The sequence below is a fragment of the Primulina eburnea genome, chromosome 1, assembly GCF_022965805.1.
Source record: "Primulina eburnea isolate SZY01 chromosome 1, ASM2296580v1, whole genome shotgun sequence".
Lineage (NCBI taxonomy): Eukaryota > Viridiplantae > Streptophyta > Magnoliopsida > Lamiales > Gesneriaceae > Primulina > Primulina eburnea.
Window position 1 is genome coordinate 45973949 of NC_133101.1, and position 22533 is coordinate 45996481.

The following is a 22533-nucleotide window of genomic DNA, read 5'->3' on the forward strand; positions in this document are numbered from 1 at the left end:
GATACTAGGAATCATGTCAGTAGATAACAATCAGTTTAACTGAATACAATTGCGGAAATAAAATGACTAAAAGATAGAATAAATGATTGAAGTAATAACACGGAGATTTATGGATGTTTGGAGATTGAATAACTCCTACGTCACCCCTTTTATCACAAGGATAGGATATGAACTAAAAGACTTTGATCAATACAAAACTTGTACAGACTCACTTCAGTTTGGACTTAGCAATGTCAAAACTGAAACTCTTAGTTTACTAAATTTCTCACAGTTCTCGACTGGACTTAGCACAACTGATCTAGTTAAGATCAAATAAATAAAACAACGGTTTGTGCTAGTAAGCTCAAGAGGTAGCCTCAAATGCTACAAATAAATCGAATAAGAGTGAGCTTTTGATTCTCTGAGTGAGAGCTATATTTTTAGCAGGGTAACGGCAAGCTTGAGAATAGATAGATCACTAAGTTGTTCAAGAGTTGTTTCTCAATTGCTCTCCTCACTTATTTATAGGCTTGTTTTCAACGGTAACATTAAATAATGTTTGAATCTTTATATCCGTTGATTGCCACGTTTTTTCCGACAATCGTACACTGTAACTCTAAAATGCGGCGTTCCACTACGAGTTGCACTCTACTTTGTACTGTTGTCGGTTGAATGTCATTTTCAACTGATGATGTGTACAGCTGCGTGATCAGCTGATATGAAGACGCTGGTAAGCACTCAACTGAATATATCAACTGATCAGTTTCCAACTGATCGGTAGTGCCCAAATTCAGTACACGTATAACTCATACATTTATTTAATTGATAAATAATTTATTTTAATTTAAAATGAGTTTTAGCCATGCATGATTTATTTAAATGCATTATTTTAAATTAATTATGTCTATGTGATGCACGTTAAAATGTTTTTCGAGTTTCATGTTCAGGCGATTATTCGAGGCGGGATCGAGGAAAAGACCGGTGACGATTTTTAGCAATTTAAAGTGTGGCATTTATTTTAAGCTAAGGATGGGGCATTTTAAATAATTTATTTGGTTTTAGAATTTTAAAGCCTTATTTATGTAATTAGTAATCTAAGAGTTTAGAACTTTTAAAATTAGTGTGTAATTATTTTAAATAAGGAGTTTGTTTAAATTAGTGAGTGTTAACCTTTAATTAGTATTTTAATTAGTTAATTTAGCACTAATTTCTCCTAATTAAAAACCCACACACGTTACACACACTCACACACACTTACACGTTTTTACACATACTAAAAACACCAACACACCCTACACGTCTTATTTTCAGATTTTTAAAAGAGAGAAATACCTAGGATTTTTCCATCTTTCAGCAGCCGTCCCTACCCCTCTGATTTTCCATCATATTTTCGTGTGTTCTCTTCAAAGATTTTAGCGCCGCGATCGTCCCGGATCAACCTCACATCTCTCCCCGCTTCGGTATCGTCGTTACGGTATTTCAAATTATCAAAAGACACGTATATTCTGTTATTTCTGCATCGATCTCGTCATATTATGCATTGTGTTATGTTTATGCGTAAAAATTTATGTGTGACATTCTTCGTTTGAGCAGAAAATGGTTTGGATAATTTTGAAATAATTTTAGATCTGAAAACTCGTTTTTACTTTATTTTTAAATACTGCGATATTTTGGTCGTGATTCTGAGAAAACTTTCAATACAAAAATTGTAGAACTTTTCGATACCTTCGATTTGACAGTAAATACGAATAATTTGGATAAAAGTTGAGCGAGTTATGGTGTTTTTCGTGGGACTGCTCAAGCTGCATTTTTCAGAAAATTATGTATTGATGCGTTTTTGAAGTTTTATGTTTCAGGCTGCGTTGGGGATCGACGAGCGATCGTTGCGATGTCTAGGTATGTTTAGCATGATGTTGGAATGGTTATGGTATATTCGTTTCGCGTAGATGGGCACTTGGGAGATTGAATGGTCGTATAAATCGTGTTGTTGTCAAAAGTCGTGTTCACGGGTTTACTCGGTTAATTGTGATATGTGGTTGTTTTGGAGACCAATCTGCCCGTTAAATTATGAAAGAGTTTAGATCGTGATTGAAAAAACGTTAAATTATGAACGGGGACCAATCAGCCCGTTAAATTACGAACGGGGATCTCATATATGCGGCAGTGGATACGTCCCTGTCATCCCAGTACTGTGGTTTAGTCTAATCAGTCGAATTATGTTATGGGTCACTTGCTTTGAAACATGCCTCTACGCAAAGAAAATTATGAAGTTATGTATGTTTAAGTATGTTCAAGTATGCAAGCATGTTTATGAAAGTTTCACGTTATGGCACGTCTAAGTTATGTACGTATGTTCAAGTTTATTTCAAGTTCAAGTATAAGTATGTATGCTCTATTTTGAAATTGCATGTGATTTTATTATGTAGTACTTGTTACTCCCAATTTATACGTGTTGAGTCTTTAGACTCACTAGACTTGATCGATGCAGGTGAGGATGTTTATGAGGAGGCTGAAGGTGTTGACCGAGGAGCTGGCTTGGACTAAGCGGGAGACTAAACCCGAGGACCGCCCGTGTTTTGAAGTTTTTATGAAAATGTTCAAACACTTTTGTCAAACTCTATTTTTAGACCTTTATTTACGACGAATGGTTGAGACGTACACTTTTTTTATTGAATTTTGAACGTTCATGTTTTATTTAAGAAAGTTAAAGTACGGTACGTTATAGTTGGTATCAGAGCGGTGTTCTTGTAAAGGGTTATGCCTACTTCCAGTCGCAAGAAGCTCACGAAGTCACACCTCAAGTCTGTAAGTTTTAAGGTTTCAAATTTATGTTATGTAGTAAGCATAAAGTTCTGATTTCAGCATGTGCATATTTTTATGTTCAAGTACGTGCATCTTATGTTGTCTATATCATGTTCATGCATGTGAGGTTTACGTGTTGGGTAAATTATTGGAACAGTATGTCTCATAGACGTGTGATCGACCGTGAAGAAAGGGAGGAGGACAGAGAGCCTCGAGAGGAGAGAAGAGACACTCCTCCAACTCCACCTCCAGACATGGAGGCACAGATGCTTGTAGGAATGACTCAGTTCTTCACACAGTTTGTGGGGAACCAATCTGCAGTGGACGCTAGGGCGAGGCCCAGGCCAGAGGCAGTATATGAGAGGTTCAGGAGGATGAACCCAAAGGATTTTTTGGGTACCACTGAGCCGATGATAGCTGAGGGATGGATTAAGTCCATCGAGGTAATTTTTGACTTCATAGAACTGACCGATGCAGATATGGTCAGGTGTGCCACGTTCCTTCTGACAGGGGATGCCAGACTATGGTGGGAGAGCGCATCAGTGGCAGTCAACTTACAGGTGTTGCCTTGGAATGGTTTCAAGGAGGTGTTCTACTCCAAGTACTTCACTGAGGAAGTACGCTCCAGATTGACTAAGGAATTCATGATGTTGCGGCAGGGAGACAGCAGCGTGGAAGACTTTGTGAATAAGTTTAAGAGGGGGTGTCATTTCGTACCCCTAATAGCTAATGATGCCCAGAGCAAGTTGAGGCATTTTATGGATGGGTTACAACCGGTCTTGCGCCGTGACGTCCGAGTTGCTGGTCCTACTACCTACACGGTTGCCGTGTCAAGAGCTTTGGCGGCAGAACAGGATCAGAGAGATATTGAGGCAGACAGGCAGCGCAAGAGGCCCTATCAGGCTCCAGCACAGCAACAACACCAACAACCTCAATTTAAGAGGCCGTTTCAGGGGCCTCCAGGGAAGAAGCCATATCAGGGACCGCCAAAGGGCAATGGTCCAATTAAGCAGAAAGGGGCGCCACAGAGGCCAGTTGTTTTCCCGGTATGCCATAAGTGCAATCGCCAACATCCGGGGTAGTGCCTATTTGGGTCAGGCAAGTGTTTTAAATGTGGAGCTACTGACCACATGCTAAAAGAGTGCCCACAGTGGAAGCAGCCCACACAGGGCAGAGTGTTCGCCATGCATGCATTGGAGGCGAACCCAGACACGACTTTACTAATAGGTAAACTTTTCTACCTAAGCTTGGTATTATTTTTCCTTGCATGTGGAATTTTACTTGGGATTATTAGGGTGCTAGTAATACTTTTGAGTGACTTGGAATGCTAATTTCTACTATGTTTGAGGTTAATGTTAGAATTTTTGGGATATAAGTTTATGTTGTGCTAACGTCTCTCAGAAAATATTTTCATTAAGAGAATAGCCACACAGGCCCTGATTGACTCAGGTGCCACCCATTCTTTCATATCAGAGACGTTTGCTAGTCACTTGGATATCAAGACAATTGGTCTCGACGTGAATTACTCAGTGACAGTGTGACACCTCGAACCGTTACAATTAAAATACAGCGGAATTTAAATTTTTCTTTCAAATATATGGAAGGAGTTTCAAAATACATTTCTTCAAACATCTTTACAATAACATATATATACATGATCATTTAAATGACAAAGCAAAATACAAAATATCATTCCTATGATCATGTCCAAAAATCTTCCTTCCAACATGTCATGCATATGACCCCCTGTCCACAGTCAACGTCCCGGTCCGTCACTCTTATCTGCATCACATGAAATAACTGAAATGAGTATAAAACTCAGCAAGTGGAACTCTTACATAGCAATGACATAACATACTTTGAGAAACATAGCTTTGAAATCATAAATACCATCAACTCTGATATATAAACTCTGAATCATGAATATTATAACAATAACATAGCAATGAGATGTTATTTCGCTTTACTCTGGTTGGATTGATATCAATAGTATCTCTGTCTCTCACATATATCCCATCGATATAAATCGATTACTCTGAGGGATACAAGCCTATGGTTGTTGATCAACTAATTCCATGCAATCTCTGACTATGTATCTATCAATCCAAATAAAACATTTAAACTCTCTCTATGGTATTAACAAACACTTTGAATACTCTTTCTTTTCTCTTGTATTCCCTTTTCAATATTTGAGACATGAAATGCCTCTAATATACATAACAAGTGAATCAATACATACTATGAATCAAATGGAAGGAAATATCACAATAAAACTCTTGAAATACAATACATATACTATCATGTGAGCACAAGGGATGAAATTCCACTTACAAACCACAAGAACACCTCAATCTAAGATCTTGATACACCACCTACAACAATAATCCATTAATAACACTATCATCAACTCAATAATCAAGAACCCATACCAATTAATCCATAAACCAACATAAACATCAAACCCAAATCATCTCTTTTCTAAAACCATGAAATAATAACACCAAAAGCTTACCTTAGCTTCCTAGCACCAAGGAGAACTTCGATCTCAAATCGAATCGCCAACTAAAAGCTTAAATAGAAGGTAGGAAGTGAAAGAAATGAGGGAAAACCCTTGCCTTCAAGAGAGAAATCGAGAATGGAGAGGAAAGAAAAGGGAAAAAGTGAAGTCAACTCACCCAAAAAGCACTTAAAATCTCGACCATACCTCTACTGTTCATCACCGCGGGTGCGCTCCACCAAGCACCGCGGGTGCGCTGAGCTCACGGCCTCCCATCCAAAAATCCATGCTCGACGACCGCAGGTGCGGTCCTGCAATTACCGCGGGTGCGGTCTACACCGCGGGTGCGGTACTAACATCACCGCGGGTGCGGTGAAGCTACGGGAAAAACACCAAAATCCAACAATTAAGACCGCAGGTGCGGTCCTTACACTGAGCGCGGGTGCGGTCTGGTCACGGCCAAGACAAAATCTAAGGTAACTAAAATCGAACCGAAACGCTAAAACGACGCAACTACCAACAACTAACAATATCAACCACACCTCAAGACAATAATAACTAACAATACTATGGCCCATAATCACAACTCTTAATATCACAACTAAACTTAAATTTAATCAATAAATCCATAACATACGAAAACTTAAACCGTACCGTTCACCAGGCTCGGCTATTACAATCTCCCCTCCTTAGAGGAATTTCGTCCTCGAAATTGACGTCACTGCACGAACAACTCGGGATACTTCTCTCTCATCTCATCCTCCGGTTCCCACGTGGCCTCTTCGATCAAATGGTTCCTCCAAAGAACTTTAACGATGCCGATCTCTTTGTTCCTCAAAACTTTAACTTTGCGGTCCAGAATCTGAACCGGAATCTCTAGGTACGTCAAATTCGGCGTCAAGTCCAATGGCTCGTGGTGAAGAACATGGGAAGGATTCGCAATATACTTCCTGAGCATCGATACGTGAAAAACATTGTGAACTCTGTCAAGATCTGGCGGTAAGGCTAATCTGTATGCTCGATCACCAACTCTGTCCAAGATCTCAAAGGGGCCAATAAACCTCGGACTCAACTTACCCTTCTTGCCAAATCGCATCACACCCTTGAGAGGTGCTATCTTCAGGAACACGTGGTCGCCAACCTCAAACTGCAAAGGCCTACGACGAACATCTGCATAGCTCTTCTGCCTCGACTGCGCAGTCTTCATCCTCTCACGGATAACAGCAACAACATCGGCAGTTTGTTGGACCAACTCTGGACCCAACATCTTCCTCTCGCCAACCTCATCCCAATACAAGGGCGATCTGCACTTCCTGCGATAAAGTGCTTCATACGGTGCCATCTCAATCGTCGCCTGGTAACTGTTGTTGTACGTGAACTCAACAAGAGGCAACTTAGAATCCCAGCTACCAGAATAATCAATAGTGCAAGCTCTGAGCATATCCTCTAGAATCTGAATGACTCTCTCTGATTGACCGTCGCTCTGAGGGTGATATGCTGTACTGAAAGCTAACCGTGAACCCATAGCTCTGTGCAAACTCTTCCAAAACTCTGAAGTAAATCTAGGATCACGATCAGACACAATCGACACAGGGACACCGTGAAGTCTAACGATCTCTGCTATGTAATCCTCGGCATACTGGTTCATGGAATACGTCGTCTTGACTGGAAGAAAATGCGCTGACTTGGTCAATCGATCAACGATAACCCAAATGGAATTGAATCCTTTCTGCGTTCTGGGAAGACCAGTCACAAAGTCCATCGTAATATGCTCCCACTTCCACTGAGGAATCGGCAATGACAACAATGTCCCAGCAGGTCTCTGGTGCTCAATCTTCACCTGCTGACAAGTTAGGCACTGAGAAATAAACATAGCAATATCTTTCTTCATACCTGGCCACCAATAGAGTCGACGAAGATCCTGATACATCTTAGTGCTGCCTGGATGTATCGAATATGGCGCGGTATGAGCCTCTGACAAAACGTCTCGCCGAATGTCATCACCAATAGGAACACTAAATACGGCCTCTGAAAGTCACCAAACCGTCTCCATTCAATCCAAACTCTGAGTTATCTCTCTCCTCTGCTCTAGCTCTCAACTCTGACAACTGAACATCATAAGTCTGCTTTCTACGGATCCTGTCCGTCAATGTAGCCCGAATGATCAACGCTGAAAAGCGAGCAATGGTTCCCGGAACTACCAAAGAAATCTCCTCTCTATGCAAATCCATCAACAACGGCTTCTGAATCATCGAACTCAAGGAAGAACTCGACTTGCGGCTCAAAGAATCAGCCACAACATTCGCTTTCCCTGGGTGATAACTAATCGTCACATCATAGTCTTTGACAAGCTCTAACCACCTCCTCTGTCGCATGTTGAGCTCTTTCTGGGAAAACAAATACTTCAAACTCTTGTGGTCCGTGAAAATCTCACACTTTTCGCCATATAAATAGTGTCGCCAAATCTTCAAGGCGAAAACCACAGCTGCCAGCTCCAAATCGTGCGTCGGATAATTCTTCTCATAGTCTTTAAACTGGCGAGAAGCATAGGCGATAACCTTACCTCGCTGCATCAAAACTGCACCAAGACCCTTCTTCGACGCATCGGTATAGACAACAAAATCCTCTGAACCACAGGGCAATGCAAGAACAGGAGCTGTCGTCAACTTATCCTTCAACTCTTGGAATGAACTTTGGCAATCAATGGACCACTCAAACTTCACAGTCTTCCTCGTCAGATTGGATAATGGCAGGGCAATCTTGGAGAAATCTGAAATGAAACGACGATAATAACCCGCCAAACCAAGGAAACTGCGTACCTCTGATACAGTGGTAGGAATAGGCCACTTCTGAATCGCCTCGATCTTCGTAGGATCAACAGCTATACCATCCTTCAAAACGACATGGCCTAGAAAATAAATCTGATCCAACCAAAACTCACACTTCTTCAACTTGGCAAATAATCTCCTCTCTCTCAACAACTGAAGAACAACTCTGAGATGCTCTGAATGAAGCTCTCTGGTCTTGGAATAGATCAGGATGTCATCGATGAAGACAATGACAAAGCTATCCAAATAAGGCTTGAACACACGGTTCATCAAGTCCATGAAAACTGAAGGGGCATTGGTTAGACCAAAAGACATCACAAGAAACTCATAGTGACCATACCTGGTCCGGAACGCTGTCTTAGAGATATCACCCTCCCTAACCTTCAACTGATAGTAGCCAGACCGAAGATCAATCTTCGAAAATACAGTAGCACCTTGAAGTTGGTCAAATAGATCGTCAATCCGTGGCAACGAATACTTGTTCTTGATAGTCACTTTATTGAGCTCCATATAATCAATACACAGCCGCAAAGACCCATCTTTCTTCTTGACAAAAAGAACCGGAGCTCCCCAAGGCGAAGAACTCGGTCGAATAAAACCCTTGTCCAAAAGATCCTGCAACTGCGTCTTCAACTCCTTCATCTTGGTAGGGGCCATTCTATACGGAGCCTTAGAAACAGGAACCGTACCTGGAGCTAGATCAATTACAAACTCAACATCTCTATCCGGCGGCAAACCCGGCACATCATCCTCAAACACATCAGCAAACTCTCTTACCACATCAATATCATCAATATTCAACCTAATCATTCTATCCACATCCACAATCGAAGCCAGAAATACATAACAACCTCTACACATCAACCTCTCAGCCTCAAGACAAGAAATAAAAGGAAGGACCAGCGAAGTACCTGCACTGGCGAGCATACCTTCCCTATTGCTATCATCTGCAAAAGTCACCGTCTTAGCAACGCAATCAATCACTGCACGATAGGTCGATAGCCAATCCATGCCAAGAATAACATCGAATGCAACCATAGGGATAACAATCAAATCAGCAAAGACCTCTCGCTCATCAATACGCACAGAACATGCATAGACAATAGACGTCGGCCACGACACATCCCCCGAAGGCAAAACAACATTGAACTGGAGGGGAATAACAGAAGGAACTATATCCAACGATCTCAAAAACAATTCAGACATAAAAGAATGAGTAGCACCAGTATCAATCAAAGTCGTAGCTACTCTGCCTGAAATTAAAATAGCACTAGAGATCACAGAAGAATCATGGTTTATACATTCTTTGGTCATCGTAAAGATACGACCCTGCACCTTCTCTTGGCTAGCTCCTCTGGGACAATCTCTGGCAATATGGCCAGTCGTGCCACAACGGTAACAAGAATGAGTGACAAATCTGCACTCTCCCCGATGATGTCTGCTGCACTTAGGACACAAAGGCTTCTCGGGATCAGATGGAACAACTGGAACTGTCGGTGGTCTAGGACTCGACTCCATCTTGCCTTTCCCCTTGAATCGATCCTGCCTCGCTGACTCGAACTCTGGCCTCTCTGAGCAATGGCCTGATGTCTCGCTTGCCTCTCTCTGGCAATGTCTTTCTCGTCCTGCTCGGCCAACAAAGCCTTCGACGCAATCTCCTTGAAAGTCACAGCTTTGGACATATTGATATCTCTCCTGATCTCTGCATGAAGGCCTCGAATGAAATGAGCACCTTTGTCCTTGTCGTTTGAAGCAATATACGGGGCAAATAGACAACCCTCCTCGAACTTGAGAATGTACTCATCAACGTTCATGCCTCCCTGTCGAAGCTCCAAGAACTCCGTAACCTTCCTCGTTCGAAGCGCATCGGGGAAATACTTGTCATAGAACAAATCTGTAAACTCTGACCACTTCAATGTCGAAACATCAACACCAACCTTGGTTGCGTTCCACCATATGCGAGCAGCTTTAACCAACATGAATACTGCACAGCTGATTCGGTCTCTGTCTTTGTAGTGGAGATGATCAAAGATAGCTTCAAGAGCCTTGATCCACTCTACAGCAACTAAAGGATCGGTGCTCCCTGCATACTCTGGCGGATCCATCCTCTTGAAAGCAGAAAAGATGGCATCAGTACCAACAACCTGAGCAGCTTGCCCTCTACCTTGACCTCTGCCCTGACCTGCTCCTTGCAATCGAAGCAACTGCTGGATCTGCTCACTATGAACTTTGGCCTGCTCTTTCAATAACTTGCCGAACTCATCGACAACTCTCGAGGAAGAACTATCCTCACCCTCTACGGCTTTCCTCTTAGGTGGCATACTCTACAATGTGTTCACAAAAGATATATCAATAGATAACAATGGATAGATGCAAAGAAAACATACCCTGACAGTTGAAAGTGGACGAAGTCATATGCATTGGTCCGAAGAACGGTGCTCTGATACCACTAAATGTGACACCTCGAACCGTTACAATTAAAATACAGCGGAATTTAAATTTTTCTTTCAAATATATGAGAGGAGTTTCAAAATACATTTCTTCAAACATCTTTACAATAACATATATATACATGATCATTTAAATGACAAAGCAAAATACAAAATATCAATCCTATGATCATGTCCAAAAATCTTCCTTCCAACATGGCATGCATATGACCCCCTGTCCACAGTCAACGCCCCGGTCCGTCACTCTTATCTGCATCACATGAAATAACTGAAATGAGTATAAAACTCAGCAAGTGGAACTCTTACATAGCAATGACATAACATACTTTGAGAAACATAGCTTTGAAATCATAAATACCATCAACTCTGATATATAAACTCTGAATCATGAATATTATAACAATAACATAGCAATGAGATGGTATTTCGCTTTACTCTGGTTGGATTGATATCAATAGTATCTCTGTCTCTCACTTATATCCCATCGATATAAATCGATTACTCGGAGGGATACAAGCCTATGGTCGTTGATCAACTAATTGCATACAATCACTGACTATGTATCTATCAATCCGAATAAAACATTTAAACTCTCTCTATGGTATTGACAAACACTTTGAATACTCTTTCTTTTCTCTTGTATTCCCTTTTCAATAATTGAGACATGAAATGCCTCTAATATACATAACAAGTGAATCAATACATACTATGAATCAAATGGAAGGGAATATCACAATAAAACTCTAGAAATACAATACATATACTATCATGTGAGCACAAGAGATGAAATTCCACTTACAAACCACAAGAACACCTCAATCTAAGATCTTGATACACCACCTACAACAATAATCCATTAATAACACTATCATCAACTCAATAATCAAGAACCCATACCAATTAATCCATAAACCAACATAAACATCAAACCCAAATCATCTCTTTTCTAAAACCATGAAATAATAACACCAAAAGCTTACCTTAGCTTCCTAGCACCAAGGAGAACTTCGATCTCAACTCCAATCGCCAACTAAAAGCTTAAATCGAAGGTAGGAAGTGAAAGAAATGAGGGAAAACCCTTGCCTTCAAGAGAGAAATCGAGAATGGAGAGGAAAGAAAAGGGAAAAAGTGAAGTCAACTCACCCAAAAAGCACTTAAAATCTCGACCATACCTCTACTGTTCATCACCGCGGGTGCGCTCCACCAAGCACCGCGGGTGCGCTGAGCTCACGGCCTCCCATCCAAAAATCCATGCTCGACGACCGTGGGTGCGGTCCTGCAATTACCGCGGGTGCGGTCTACACCGCGGGTGCGGTACTAACATCACCGCGGGTGCGGTGAAGCTACGGGAAAAACACCAAAATCCAACAAGTAAGACCGCAGGTGCGGTCCTTACACTGAGTGCGGGTGCGGTCTGGTCACGGCCAAGACAAAATCTAAGGTAACTAAAACCGAACCGAAACTCTGAAACGACGCAACTACCAACAACTAACAATATCAACCACACCTCAAGACAATAATAACTAATAATACTATGGCCCATTATCACAACTCTTAACATCACAACTAAACTTAAACTTAATCAATAAATCCATAACATACGAAAACTTAAACCGTACCGTTCACCAGGCTCGGCTATTACAGACAGTCCCATCAGGGGAAGAATTATCAGCTACTAGTGTGGTCAAGGACATCGATCTGGAATTGCACGGCCACCTAGTGTATGCCTACTTGAGTGTCTTACCAATGCCAGAATTCGACATTATCTTGGGGATGGACTGGTTGACGAGGAACAGAGTGTTGATCGATTTCCTGAAGAGATCAGTGCTAGTAAGACCTTTGTGTATGGAGCAATTTCTTTTTGAGCCAGCTAGATGGAGGAGTTTTCCTCGCATGATTTCTTGCATGCAGGCGCGGAGACTTATTTTTAAGGGGTGTCAGGCTTTCTTGGCCAGCATCATTTCAACACCTGATGTACCCACTCCGTCACTATCAGAGGTGCCAGTAGTCAGACACTTCCCAGATGTCTTTACTAACGACGTCACAGGTCTTCCACCAGAGAGAGAAGTGGAGTTTGCAATCGATCTTATGCCAGCTACTGTGCCAGTCTCTAAGGCACCATACAGGTTAGCTCCAGCTGAAATGTTAGAGCTTAAACAACAGATTTAGGAGCTTCTAGACAAGGAATTCATTCGCCCTCGTTTCTCACCGTGGGGCGCACCAGTGCTTTTTGTGAAAACGAAAGATGGGAGTATGAGACTTTCCATCGATTACCGAGAATTGAACAAGGTAACGATCAAGAATAAATGCCCACTTCCTAGGATCGAGGACTTGTTTGATCAATTGCAGGGAGCTACAATGTTCTCTAAGATAGATCTTCGATTGGGGTATCACCAGTTGAAGGTGAAAGATGCAGATATTCACAAGACAGCCTTCAGGACCAGGTATGGGCATTACGAGTTCTTAGTGATGCAATTTGGATTGACGAATGCTCCAGTAATTTTCATGGACCTCATGAACCGAGTATTTCAGCCATACTTAGATCAGTTCGTCATAGTATTTATTGACGACATTCTCATTTACTCGAAGAGTCAGGAGGAGCACACTTAGAACTTGAAGATAGTTTTGCAGACCTTGCAGAGTCGCAGGTTATTTGCAAAATTCAGTAAGTGTGAATTTTTTTTGGAGAAAGTAGTGTTTTTGGGTCATATAATATCTAGCAATGGAATTGAAGTGGATCCAGCCAAGGTGGCAGCGGTTAGAGATTGGGTTGAACTGAAGAATGCCTCAGAGATCCGTAGTGTTCAGGGTTTAGCCGGTTACTACCTTAAGTTTATTCAAGGGTTTTCGTCCATAATAGTGCCACTCACTTCACTAACCAAGAAGAATGCTAAGTTCGTGTGGAATGGCGAGTGTCAGAAGAGCTTCGATACTTTGAAGCAAGCTCTTATTTTTGCACCAGTGTTAGCCATGCCAATAGGGCAAGGCGAATTTGTGCTATACATTGATGCATCTAAGCTCGGGTTAGGCGCAGTTCTGATACAGCAGGGTCGGGTTATAGCCTATGCCTCCAGGAAGTTGAAGGTTCACGAGAAGAATTACCCGAAGCATGGCTTAGAATTAGCCGCCGTTGTCTTTGCATTGAAAATTTGGAGAAATTACTTGTACGGCGAGAAATGTCAGATATTTACCGATCACAAGAGTCTCAAGTATTTCTTCACGCAGAAGGAACTAAACATGAGACAGAGACGGTGGTTAGAGTTGGTGAAAGACTACGACTGCGAGATTAGCTACAATCCGGGAAAGGCTAATGTCGTCGCAGACGCCTTGAGCAGGAAAGTGGCAGTTGTAGCACAGTTGTCAGCACAGAGACCTCTTCAGTCTGAGATTCAAAGGTTTGATTTAGAAGTTTATCGCAAGGGCAGAACTCCAAGGCTGTCTAATCTGACAGTCCAATCTTCCTTGCTAGATCGTATCTGTGCGGGCCAGCCTTCAGACGAGCAGTTGCAGAAGTGGAGGCTGAAGGACGAAGCCAAAGGCAGTGTACTCTACACAATGTCAGATTGTATTGTGAGATACAGATGTAGAATGTGGGTGCCTAGTGTTGATTCGATAAGAAAGGATATTCTGATAGAGGCACACGCATCTCCGTATTCTATTCACCCAGGAGGTACCAAGATGTACAAGGACCTACAGATTTTGTATTTGTGGCAAAGGATGAAGAGATACATCCGCAGATTTGTGTATGAATGCCTCACTTGTCAGCAGGTGAAGGCAGAGCATCAGAGGCCAGCATGATTGGTTAAGCCACTCCCCATCCCAGAGTGGAAATGAGAGAATGTTACAATGGACTTTTTGGTTGGTTTGCCAAGGTCAGTCAGGGGATCCAATTCTATTTGGGTTATAGTGGATCGACTCACGAAGTCGGCACACTTCTTGCCAGTGAAGACGACTTTCTTCGTGACGCAGTATGCGGAGCTCTATATCAAAGAGATAGTTCGGTTGCATGAATCCCAGTATCTATTGTGTCCGACAGGGACCCGAGGTTTACATCGTCCTTTTGGAAGAGCTTACATGCAGCCATGGGGACTAAATTGCTTTTCTTACAGCTTTTCACCCGCAGACAGATGACCAATCTGAGCGAGTGATTCAGATTTTGGAGGATTTATTGCGTGCCTGTATGATAGATTTCCAAGGGACTTGGGAATCAAATTTACCTTTAGTGGAGTTTACCTACAACAACAATTTCCAAGCATCTATAGGTATGGCTCCCTACGAGGCGTTGTATGGAAGGAAGTGCAGATCACTAGTTCATTGGGATGAGGTTGGTGAAAGAGCAGAACTTGGTCCGGAGATAGTTCAGCAGACTGCAGATGTGGTGGTCAAGATTCGAGACAGAATGAAGACTGCCCAGAGTCGCCAAAAGAGCTATGCCGATAAGAGAAGAAGAGACCTCGAGTTTGCCGTAGGTGACCGCGTTTTTGTCAAGATAGCACCTATGAAAGGTGTCATGAGATTCGGGAAGAGAGGCAAGCACAGTCCGAGGTTTATTGGGCCGTTCGAGATTCTTGACAGAGTTGGGACACTAGCTTATCGTGTGGCCTTTCCGCCGAATCTGGCCGGGGTAAACAATGTGTTCCATGTCTTGATGTTAAGGAAGTATCTAGCTAATCCTTCGCATGTTCTGAGCTACGAGCCGTTGCAGTTGGCTCCAGACCTGTCATATGAGGAAAGACCCGTCCAAATCCTAGACAGACAGGAGCGTAGACTTCGGAACAAGGTGACTAAGCTAATCAAATTCCGATGGCTAAACCAATCTGTGGAAGAAGCCACTTGGGAGTTAGAAGCGGACATGAGGATTCGCTACCCGGAGTTGTTCGGTAAGATTTAATTTCGAGGACAAAATTTTTATAAGTGTGGGAGGAACTGTAGTGCCCAAATTCAGTACACGTATAACCCATACATTTATTTAATTGATAAATAATTTATTTTAATTTAAATGAGTTTTAGCCATGCATGATTTATTTAAATGCATTATTTTAAATTAATTATGTCTATGTGATGCACGTTAAAATGTTTTTCGAGTTTCATGTTCAGGTGGTTATTCGAGGCGAGATCGAGGAAAATACCGCTGACGATTTTTAGCAATTTAAAGTGTGGCATTTTATTTTAAGTTAAGGATGGGGCATTTTAAATAATTTATTTAGTTTTAGCATTTTAAAGCCTTATTTATGTATTTAGTAATTTAATAATTTAGAACTTTTAAAATTAGTGTATAATTATTTTAAATAAGGAGATTGTTAAAATTAGTGTGTGTTAACCTTTAATTAGTATTTTAATTAGTTAATTTAACATTAATTTCTCCTAATTAAAAAACCACACACACGTTACACACACTCACACACACCTACACATTTTTACACACACTAACACACACAACACACCCTACACGTATTATTTTCAGATTTTTAAAAGAGAGAAAAACCTAGGGTTCTTCCATCTTTCAGCAGCCGCCCCTACGCCTCTGATTTTCCAGCGTATTTTCGTGTGTTTTCTTCAAAGATTTTAGCGTCGTGATCGTCCCGGATCAACCTCACATCTCTCCCCGCTTCGGTATCGTCGTTACGGTATTTCAAATTATCAAAAGGCACGTATATTCTGTTATTTCTGCATCGATCTCGTCATATTATGCGTTGTGTTATGTTTATGCATAAAAATTTATGTGTGACATTCGTCGTTTGAGCAGAAAATGGTTTGGATCAGTTTTGAAATAATTTTAGATCTGAAAACTCGTTTTTACTATATTTTTAAATACTGCGACTTTTAGGTCGTGATTCTGAGAAAACTTTCAATACAAAAATAGTAGAACTTTTCGATACCTTCAATTTGACAGTAAACTCGAATTTATTGGACAAAAATTGAGTGAGTTATGGTGTTTTTCGTGGGACTGCTCAAGCTGCATTTTTCAGAAAATTATGTATTGATGCGTTCTTGAAGTTTTATATTGCAGGCTTTCTTGGAGATCGAGGGGCGATCGTCTCTATGTCTAGGTATGTTTAGCATAGTGTTGGAATGGTTATGGTATATTTGTTTCGCGTCGATAGGCACTTGAGAGATTGAATGTTCGTATAAATCGTGTTGTTGTCAAAAGTCGTGTTCACGGGTTTATTGAGTTAATTGTGATATGTGGTTGTTTTGGGGACCAATCCGCCCGTTAAATTATGAACGGGTTTAGATCGTGATTGGAAAGCGTCAAATTATGAACGGAGACCAATCAGCCCGTTAAATTATGAACGGGGATCTCATGTATGTGGCAGTGGATACGTCCCTGTCATCCCAGTACTGTGGTTTAGTATGATCAGGCGAATTATGTTATGGGTCACTTGCTTTGAAACATGCCTCTACGCAAAGAAAATTATGAAGTTATGTATGTTTAAGTATGTTCAAGTATGCAAGAATGTTTATGAATGTCTCACGTTATGGCACGTCTAAGATATATACCTATGTTCAAGTTTATTTCAAGTTCAAGTTTAAGTATGTACGCTCTATTTTGGAATTGCATGTGATTTTATTATGTAGTACTTGTTACTCCCAGTTTATACGTGTTGAGTCTTTAGACTCACTGGACTTGATCGATGCAGGTGAAGATGTTTATGAGGAGGCTGAAGGTGTTGACCCGGAGCTTGCTTGGACTAAGCGGGAGGCTAAACCCGAGGACCGCCCGTGTTTTGAAGTTTTTATGAAAATGTTCAAACACTTTTGTCAAACTCTATTTTTAGACCTTTGTTTACGACGAATGGTTAAGACGTACAGGTATTTTATTGAATTTTGAACGTTCATGTTTTATTTAAATTTTTTTAATTTTTCCGCAAATTTTGAATAGTAAAAGTACGGTACGTTACATGATCAGTCAGTTTACTCTGTAAATTCAGTTCGGCTGGTTTCAGTTGCCTTTAATAGAATGCGCATTTAATTTTCAGTTAGGCAACTGTCAGTTCGTGATCTGTTAGTCCAATAAATTAATCGCTTAGTTTGTCAAACCACCGAAATTAATTTTCCAACAGTTAATTTGACATAGAAGCGAACATATTATACTTTAGGTTGTATACTATGGTTCCACCATCTTGCATGATTCACCAATTGAACTAGACTGACATTAGTTTGCATGTTATTTTCTCCGATTACAGAACAATTTTTCTCAGCCAATCGTGAAATTTTGGGTTTTGTCAGCTTGTTTTAATTGAGAATAATAGAAATGGATTACGCGACGAAATCGTAAATATATTGAATATGAAGCAGATAAATAGTGCCTACTATTTTAAATTTTTTATAAGAAACAAAATATAGGATTTTATTTTTATGAATTTTCTCCCATTATTTTAACATTTTCACTACCCTTTGATGAAAACGGGAGATCCAATCTCTTTAGTGAGTACGCTTGGACAAATTGCTAAATTATGATCTCAATTATCTTAGCAAATTATTATTTTTAAAAGGTATAGCCCAATTGCAACACCTTGCAACCCGTACGTAGTTTTGCCTCACGTTTGATAAGAGAACCCTAATATGGTGTCATTTATCTTTACGTGTCAAGCACAGCCCATCAATGTTGAATCTTAGTTGATGATCGTCATGAGATCCCCAATTATCTAGGCCAAATTCATGGGAGTTCCAACTAATTTATATCAAGCATATTAGTGGAAGTCACAGCTTTCCATCGTCCAGACCTCACCATTTATCTAGGCCAAGTTCTTAGCACTGGTAGCGATCATCGTACAACCACTGTTGATGGGAGACAATGAAATATTAAACTTTCTTTTAATTTTTCTTTAAAGAGCTTGATTTAAATTTTGAATCTTATCTAAAACGAGGGATTTTAATTTTGAAAATTTGTGTCATCGTTAATTGTGTCATATTTGTTTTTATGTTTGTCGAATTCATGCAACTCTTGTTATTATATTAATAATAACACACATACTGATTATTTATAATAAATTACATGTATTTTAAATAATAAAGAATGATCGATAACCGAGAGCTAATTGATCTATGAGCCATATATGGATTAATGTGCAAATCTTAGGTAAATGCATGAATGAAAATGCAATATTTATATAAGCTTCCAATATTTTACAAGTCTTCAATTTTATAAACTGTTGAGGATCTGGGATCATCATCTTTAAATCTTGATTTCCCACTAAATATAATATTTTACATTATGTTGAGATAAAAATTTAGGGGTGAGGATGGGCCAAAAACCAAGCTCATTTTAAATAATTATCGAATAATTAAAAATACAACATATAAAATATCCTAACATAAACCTAATAAATTGGAAATGGCTCTCGTCTTCTTTTACCGTAAAATATCACATATTATATTAAATTCATAATATAACATATTATCAACAAATCATTAATTTTGTAAATTATAATTGATTGTCATAATTAATAAGTTAAACTTACACATTTATTTAACTTCAAATAATTAAATTTCTAATAAAACAAATTTTATTATATAAATTTAAAATCTAATTTTAATTATTTATTTTGTGATAAAATTCAACTATTCAATCAAAATTTATTTTCGAGGGTTAATTTGATTAGTTTTCATGAAATATTAATTTTGAACCAAAATTTTGAAAAATAGAAAAATCGCATTAGAACCCAAAAAAGAGTCCTTATTGGGGCAGGACTGCCTAAGACCATCTCGAACACCCTGCATGTGCCCCATCATCTATACCGTGCTGCTCGAACTGTTTGGACATCCCATTTCACTAGAAGGGTTGTGAACAGTCATGACCACCCCATTAATTTTTTAAAAAAATTGGGCAAGTAGAGCACTATTCTGCCCGCGCGTGCCGCCTGGAACAGTTCCGGGAAGCCGCAATTTTTTTTTCAAAATTTTTTTCAGAAGATGTGATTTTCAGGAATTCCAATCGCAATTAGATATAAATACACAACACCATTTAAACAATAAAATTCATAGATTGAGAAATACTTGCTCTAATACCACTTTTTGGTGTATATTTTTTTGCCACCCAAGGCGCAGCGAAAGTTTAAAAATGTTATTTTCGCCGTTCAAAATTTTTCTTGGACGTCGCATAATTTATAACATTCATATGGTGTTTTTGTTTATTTATCTTTGCGTATTTAACGCTGGACACCAAACCAGTCAGGGATTAGTGGAGTTGGTTCTTCTTGTAAATATATACGAATGGTTCTTCCTCCTTTGATCGCCTAATCATGTCCAAAATTTGAAACCTGATTCCTTGTTTATATCGCACTATAGATTTTAAAAAATTTTGCGTCGATACTGGATCGCCGACGTTTCCCAGATCCAGTGGCCGTGAAAATTTTTCTTGTGAAAAATTGAGTTAACCGAAAATTTGTTGCGGGAGGAAAGATGGAAAAAATTGTATGTGCAAAAATTGCTTTATTTCATATAACTCTTAATGAAATATTTATATACTTTGATTTTTTATCACATCAGGAGTTCTTTCTCCTATTAGGATTCATAATCCTAATCTCATTATGATTCCTATTTTCAATAATTAATTAAAATTCTCATATGGTATATCATGCAAATTCAACTCTTGATAATGCATGATTTATATATTTAAATATATATATCTCTCTCTATATATATATACACACACATATACATCTATATATACATATACACATATATACATTGTATAGATATATAAGTAAAATTAAATAACTCTTATTTAATTTCTTAATTAACTGATTAATTAATCAATTTCAGATCTCTCTAGAATATTTCATGAGAATCATTTACATATTGTATCATCACTACTAAAATTATTATCTAATTAGCAAATTCTAAATTTTAAAAATAATAATTATGAATTCATATATACATGTACATACATATACACATATATACATGTGTAGACATATACAGCTATTCATGGATTCAAAAGTTCATGTGATTCAGAATAATATTTTTTCTTATTTGAGCTTACCCTAATTATTCTCATTATTTTTCATCAAGACCTTAATCAAAAATGTCAGAGCTCAAGTCTGATACACCCATCGGATCAGGGTAAGAGCTTATAGTAGCATTGCCTCATGATCCTGTAATTAACACTGACAGTGCCTATAAGAACCTTAAATTAAGGTTAGCATACAATATGGTCCCTTCAACTCATATATCCCAATAGAATTTCAACCATTGGTATATGGAGAGTTGCATTTGAATTTGATAACGAGGTGATATATCTTTGAGCAATAATAATGACATTGTATGTGCAACTAGTAAAACACATTTCTCTAAAACACATTTATTGATCTGGCCGGAGACTACTTGCACTATTAGTTCATCAAATCACATAGGATATCTTCACCCGTAGACAAACGATTAGTTCTCGATTACAATGCATTTTCTCCTATGTATTTTGAATATACCAAAACACGCCACCTGATAACCCTTAATGGAGTCGGTAAACGAATCAAAGTACATGCTAGTACGTAAAGACTCTACGTTGTCCCGGGTGAAAGGATTAATGTCATACAACAATAACCGAAGATTATTTCACTCGATAAGTGATAATAACTTGGATAGTCTAAGAAGGTGTTATTAAGTGCATCATCAAATGATCACTTATCGGTATGAATGAACATTTTCATTCCTTTACCAATGAAATATGGTGTTTACATCACAATGCTAGTCTCAAGCTCAAGCTATCTATATCCTTATTTTAGGTGTCTGATTCGACTAGGAGCCTGTTTATAATAGACAATACAGTTTTAATGAGTTTCACGATCTTTCGTTGAGAGACCGACCTCATAGTACACTATGTATATTCAAGGACTTTATCTATGCAGCTTGCAAGAGTATATAGATAAAGTAACTGTCATAATTGGGATAAAACCGTAAAATATTATTAAAATAAATATTGTTTTTATATAAGAGTCAATAAAACCTAAGTCACAAGTTGGCTTGCTGAACACCTACTCTAACACCTCGAGGATATGACAAGTTCCTTGGCCTTGTGGTTGATGATCCCCGTGGATATGGCCAGTTAATTGCCTTCGTGACCATAGATCCCTGACCATACGAAGAGATTCCCATATTGCATGATATATTTCTCATATTGTAATTTTTATCCCAATATCTAGAGTTATTTTTAGAACGATCATTTGCTTCAAAAATATGATCCTTGGGTGTTCAACATTTTTTATGACTACTCTAGGGGTAATGAACTTATCTTTTTGTTGGATAGGTCTCTTGTAAAACAGTTTCATGTAATATCTTTATATATAGATAGATCACTTCTGTTCCTATTTTACGAGTGATTTATTTTATGCAATTGTTTATCTCATATGATACTCTACGGTTAATTTCCCCTCTTCCCACTCACTGATCGTGTAAACATGGCCCAAGTGATAACCCAAGACCCTCTCAAATTTTCAAATGTCCACCAATCTGCAATGAGCTACAAAAATTAATATTTCGGCCTCACAAATTTTAATTTTAAATAAATTCATTTTATAATTTCATAATCTCATCAAATCTTATTTTCATTTTTCAGAATCCGCATTTTGCTCGATTATGATTTTGAGCCTACCAATAATAGTGTCGTTTGGATTCGCTAATATTTCTTTCATTTGATAAATTTATATCAATTGGAGCACAAATTAAATCAATAATTCAATGTTGGATGGAGTTGGTGAAATTTGGCTTATCCCACGTTGAACAAGAAAAAAGAATGTGGAAGTCTTTTAAAGAGAAAATGTGTAAAACAAATGGAGACTAATATAGAGGAAACTCTCCCAATTTAAATATCATACTAGAATAAAATATTCAATAATTAAATATAAGCACGGACACAAACTCAGAATTATGTAATATTAATTCGGATTTATTTTTATTTTTATTATTTTTAATAATTAAAATAATAAATTATGCTATAGTATCCTGAATAAACTAATGTAACTTTTCGAGCTGAATA

The 22533-nt window shown here is 38.9% G+C and overlaps 1 protein-coding gene across 1 annotated transcript; it reads left to right on the plus strand.

Moving 5' to 3' along the window:
* The first annotated feature begins 3035 nt into the window (after window positions 1–3035).
* LOC140807369 (uncharacterized) lies at window positions 3036–12725 on the plus strand. The gene is made up of 4 exons (XM_073164185.1): window positions 3036–3224; window positions 3441–3827; window positions 12201–12386; window positions 12468–12725. The coding sequence occupies exons 1-4, from the start codon at window positions 3036–3038 to the stop codon at window positions 12723–12725; spliced, it is 1020 nt and encodes a 339-aa protein (XP_073020286.1).
* Window positions 12726–22533: the final 9808 nt, after the last annotated feature.

Bases quoted from the DNA above. Each gene is read 5' to 3' on its own strand.
- LOC140807369 (XM_073164185.1), top strand. From the start codon at position 3,036: ATGGAGGCACAGATGCTTGTAGGAATGACTCAGTTCTTCACACAGTTT. The intron at 3,225-3,440 runs GTAATTTTTGAC...ATGTTGCGGCAG, and splicing joins GATGGATTAAGTCCATCGAG to GGAGACAGCAGCGTGGAAGA. The intron at 12,387-12,467 runs GTAAGACCTTTG...TCTTGCATGCAG, and splicing joins TCCTGAAGAGATCAGTGCTA to GCGCGGAGACTTATTTTTAA.